The 3,465-nt window shown below is 43.5% G+C and overlaps 1 protein-coding gene across 1 annotated transcript in view; it reads right to left on the bottom strand.

Annotated features, from left to right (window-relative positions):
- Window positions 1–2,734: 2,734 nt before the first annotated feature.
- LOC6615268 (actin-57B) overlaps window positions 2,735–3,465 on the bottom strand; it is a 2,275-nt gene continuing 1,544 nt past the window's right edge. Inside the window, exon 2 of the mRNA XM_002039637.2 lies at window positions 2,735–3,465. This exon is cut by the window's right edge and continues 816 nt beyond it. Within this exon, the coding sequence (XP_002039673.2) occupies window positions 3,191–3,465 (275 nt within the window). The 3' untranslated portion in view covers window positions 2,735–3,190.

The following is a 3,465-nucleotide window of genomic DNA, read 5'->3' as shown; positions in this document are numbered from 1 at the left end:
GCTTAGCACATGTGAAAAGGTGAAAGGTCGAGGGGATAAGCAGCGTGAATATGTGTGTGCGATTCGAGGGGTTTTCGAATGCGGCAGCTTATTCAAATTGCTAAATGCTCGCCTTATTTGTGCTAATTTGTGGGCAATTTTCTAATGGATACTTTTCACACATAATACGTGCTGCGTGCTAAAGTGTTTCTTAAGCCAAAGATCTCGCTGAGCCAACGCTTCAGAAACTGGCAAAGTACTTGAGATAATACTACTTCGTTTCGTTGCCATTCATTTCGAAAAGGTAATCCTCCTGCACGCCGGTCGCATGCACTTGGGTTTGGGGGAGGTCAGCAGGATAACCAGCATACCCCAGATGGAACCAGGTCTATTAGAGTCAATTAGCGAGCGATTATATTCACTGGCCGGTCGGTCCATCCCCCATTTCAATCAGCCCTCCTGCATCGCTTTAAAGTCATTGAAAAATTTGCACATAAATTGCGTAAAGTGCACATTTTTGTTTTGCGTTTTTTGTTCTGCCCTAACACGTTTACACGGCCTCGTCGAGGTCCTGGCTTCCTCAGCCAAAGGTCCTGTTTCTGTTGCTCTTGCTCTTGCTCTTGGTGTTCCCGTGTTCCCGAGTTCGAATGGGCTGCACCCTTTTGCCTGTTCGTAAACGGCAATCACCCCCCAATAAATGTCCTTGCCCATGTGTGTGTGTGTGCGAGCGTGTATGTGTGAATGCATCACCATCACCCCTTTGTGTCTGTGTGAGTGGGCTGTGAGCCGGCTTTGCTCTGCGCCTTTATCGTTTATTTTTATTTGGTCAGCAAAAGCGAACATTGTCAGCCCAATTTCACACAAAAAATGCAATCAAATGTGACGCTTTTCATTATCCTCGCGATTTATATATTTTTTCAGCCAGTCAAGCGGGCGAAAAGGGGTTTTGCAAATGGCAGAGGGATTGGCCAAAATTTAAATCAATCAAATAAAATTGGCCTTTGAGGGCTAAATTAATTGGAATAAAACTAAAACTTGTGCGCTGTTTATATTTAAATTTATAATGCGAGGAGATGCTTGATGAAAGTCTCTCAAGCAACTGGAATAAAGTGTTGCATACTTTTAGGTAAGCAGAATGCCATTCAAGCTGTTTAAACTTTTATGACTGTTTTACTGTATCAACTGTTTTACGTTTATTTTAAGTACAGTTAAAAAGTTGTAAATAATATAAATTATTGTTGTAACTATATATTTTTCTATATTTTAATATTTAATTTCTTTCCGTGCACATAGCGAATCAGGACTCGCTTTTCAAGAAACGCTTTTCGAGTCTCAGAGCTTTCAACACTTTCCGCTTCGCTGAGCACAAATTTTGATTGCATTATACGAGTATATGGATTTTTGGTCGCTTTGCAGCTTCATCGATAGTAATTGAAGTGAAAACAATGTGTGTGCTCTGGGGTGTGTGCGATGTCTCCATATATGGTACTCGTGTAGTATGGACAAGGATTCGAGTGCGATGCCGAGCTGGGCTACATGGAAGCGCCTTGAAGAACTGGATGCCCTCATTGTTGTTGGTTGGCAATCGGAGCAGCTATACTAATTGACCATATGGGTCGTTTTGTGCGGCATACTTCTAGTCGCAATCGTACATGGGCGGAGGTACTTACTTATGTATGTGCCTCAGTCGATTCGAAATATTTGCGCTCTTTATTATGAATTTTAAATCGAATTTGTATGGAAATTAAGAACTGAATATTGCATTATGACGACGACGTCGACGATATTGTGTACGTGTTTATTTTTGTTTTTGTGCAAATTGATTAGTGGGTTAAGCCCGGTTAAGTCGAGGGTTGGTAACTTCTCATTCCGGCATTTGTTTCCTGATTTCGGATTTCTGTTTTCTGATTTCCAATCCTGTTTGTTGTTGTGCAGCGCGGCGTAAAGTGATTCGCTTGAGAAAGTGAATTCCGGACGGGCAAGTTGCGCCCATTTTTGCCCATCTCGTCGTGCAACTCATTAGCGGCATCTGTCGCCCCCTTTTTGGCCAAGTGCCAGCGATTTGGGCCCATTAATTACCCATTTGTATGTGGCTGCAACTGCAATTGCAACAGGCGACACGACCGCGAATACAAATTTCATTCATAATGCACATCGAGTTCTAATTAAACGGCCCAACGCCATCTTGACTAATTGCCTTGGCAATCTCGGCGAGAACATTTGTCTCTGGCATGGCCAGCATACTATACTCGTATATTCCATCCATTATTCCTCGAAGTGAAATGCATTTCTGGTAATCAGTTTGCCGAGAGCGGCAACAAATTGACATTGGCAATTTGTTTTGGCCGCCGCCTTTGATCATCCGACTTGCGTCATCTCCTATCGTATTTCCCCATACATAAACATACATAAAAAATCGCTCGCCTATCCGCCGCCTCACCCATTTTGGAATGCGTCTAAAAATATTCAAAAATCGTTTCGAAACCAGAAATATTTTGGGAATAGAAAGCTTTTCGGGTTGGTATGCGGGAAATTGGAAATTTGAAACGCCGCGTCGCGTCTGGAGGTGAAAAAAGCTCACACATCGCATAGATCCATAAATGTATATATGTATCTTGAACTTCTGATCGATGGAAAGCTTCTGAGAGGATTGGCTTTCCCGGCTAGATGCCCCCCAATTTTTTCCAAAATCTCTATGTTTTTAGAAAAAATTAAATCTAAAAAATCGTTTTTATTTATAAATAATTATAAATTGTTTTAATTAATATTACAATCATCAGATTATTTTACATTTCGTAGTCAATAGACCCCATCCGCTCCATTGGGGGAAGTTGTTAGGTTCTGTACAAAATACATGAGGGTGTCGGTTCATTCGTAAAACAATCAAATGGCGATCAACATTTAAGGGAGCCGCGAGCGATTAACAAGTGGATGGGGATCGCGGTCCGTGGCATTAGATTGACAATTCATTTTGATTGATGGTGTTGTGTTCAGTCAGTACAAAAGAGTATTCTCGAACCAAGGATGACACGTTGGTAAATAATGACATTCAAAAACAAATGGTTGGATGGTGGTGGTGTTTGTTGTTTTTGCCGGTGGAGCACCCGCCGCCCACAGACCCAGAACCACCACGAATAGTAGGACCAGATGAGCAGGAGACAGGTGACTAGACCGGGTGGTGCTAGTGTTGGTGCTAGGCAACTGCAACTGCTTAGAAGCACTTGCGGTGGACGATGCCAGGGCCGGACTCGTCGTACTCCTCCTTGGAGATCCACATCTGCTGGAAGGTGGACAGAGAGGCCAGGATGGAGCCACCGATCCAGACGGAGTATTTGCGCTCTGGGGGAGCAATGATCTTGATCTTGATGGTGGATGGGGCCAGGGAGGTGATCTCCTTCTGCATGCGATCGGCAATACCGGGGTACATGGTGGTGCCACCGGACATGACGATGTTGGCGTACAGGTCCTTACGGATGTCCACATCGC

This window comes from Drosophila sechellia, chromosome 2R (assembly GCF_004382195.2).
Source record: "Drosophila sechellia strain sech25 chromosome 2R, ASM438219v1, whole genome shotgun sequence".
Taxonomy (NCBI): Eukaryota; Metazoa; Arthropoda; class Insecta; order Diptera; family Drosophilidae; genus Drosophila; species Drosophila sechellia.
This window is presented reverse-complemented; position numbering and strand designations above follow the sequence as displayed.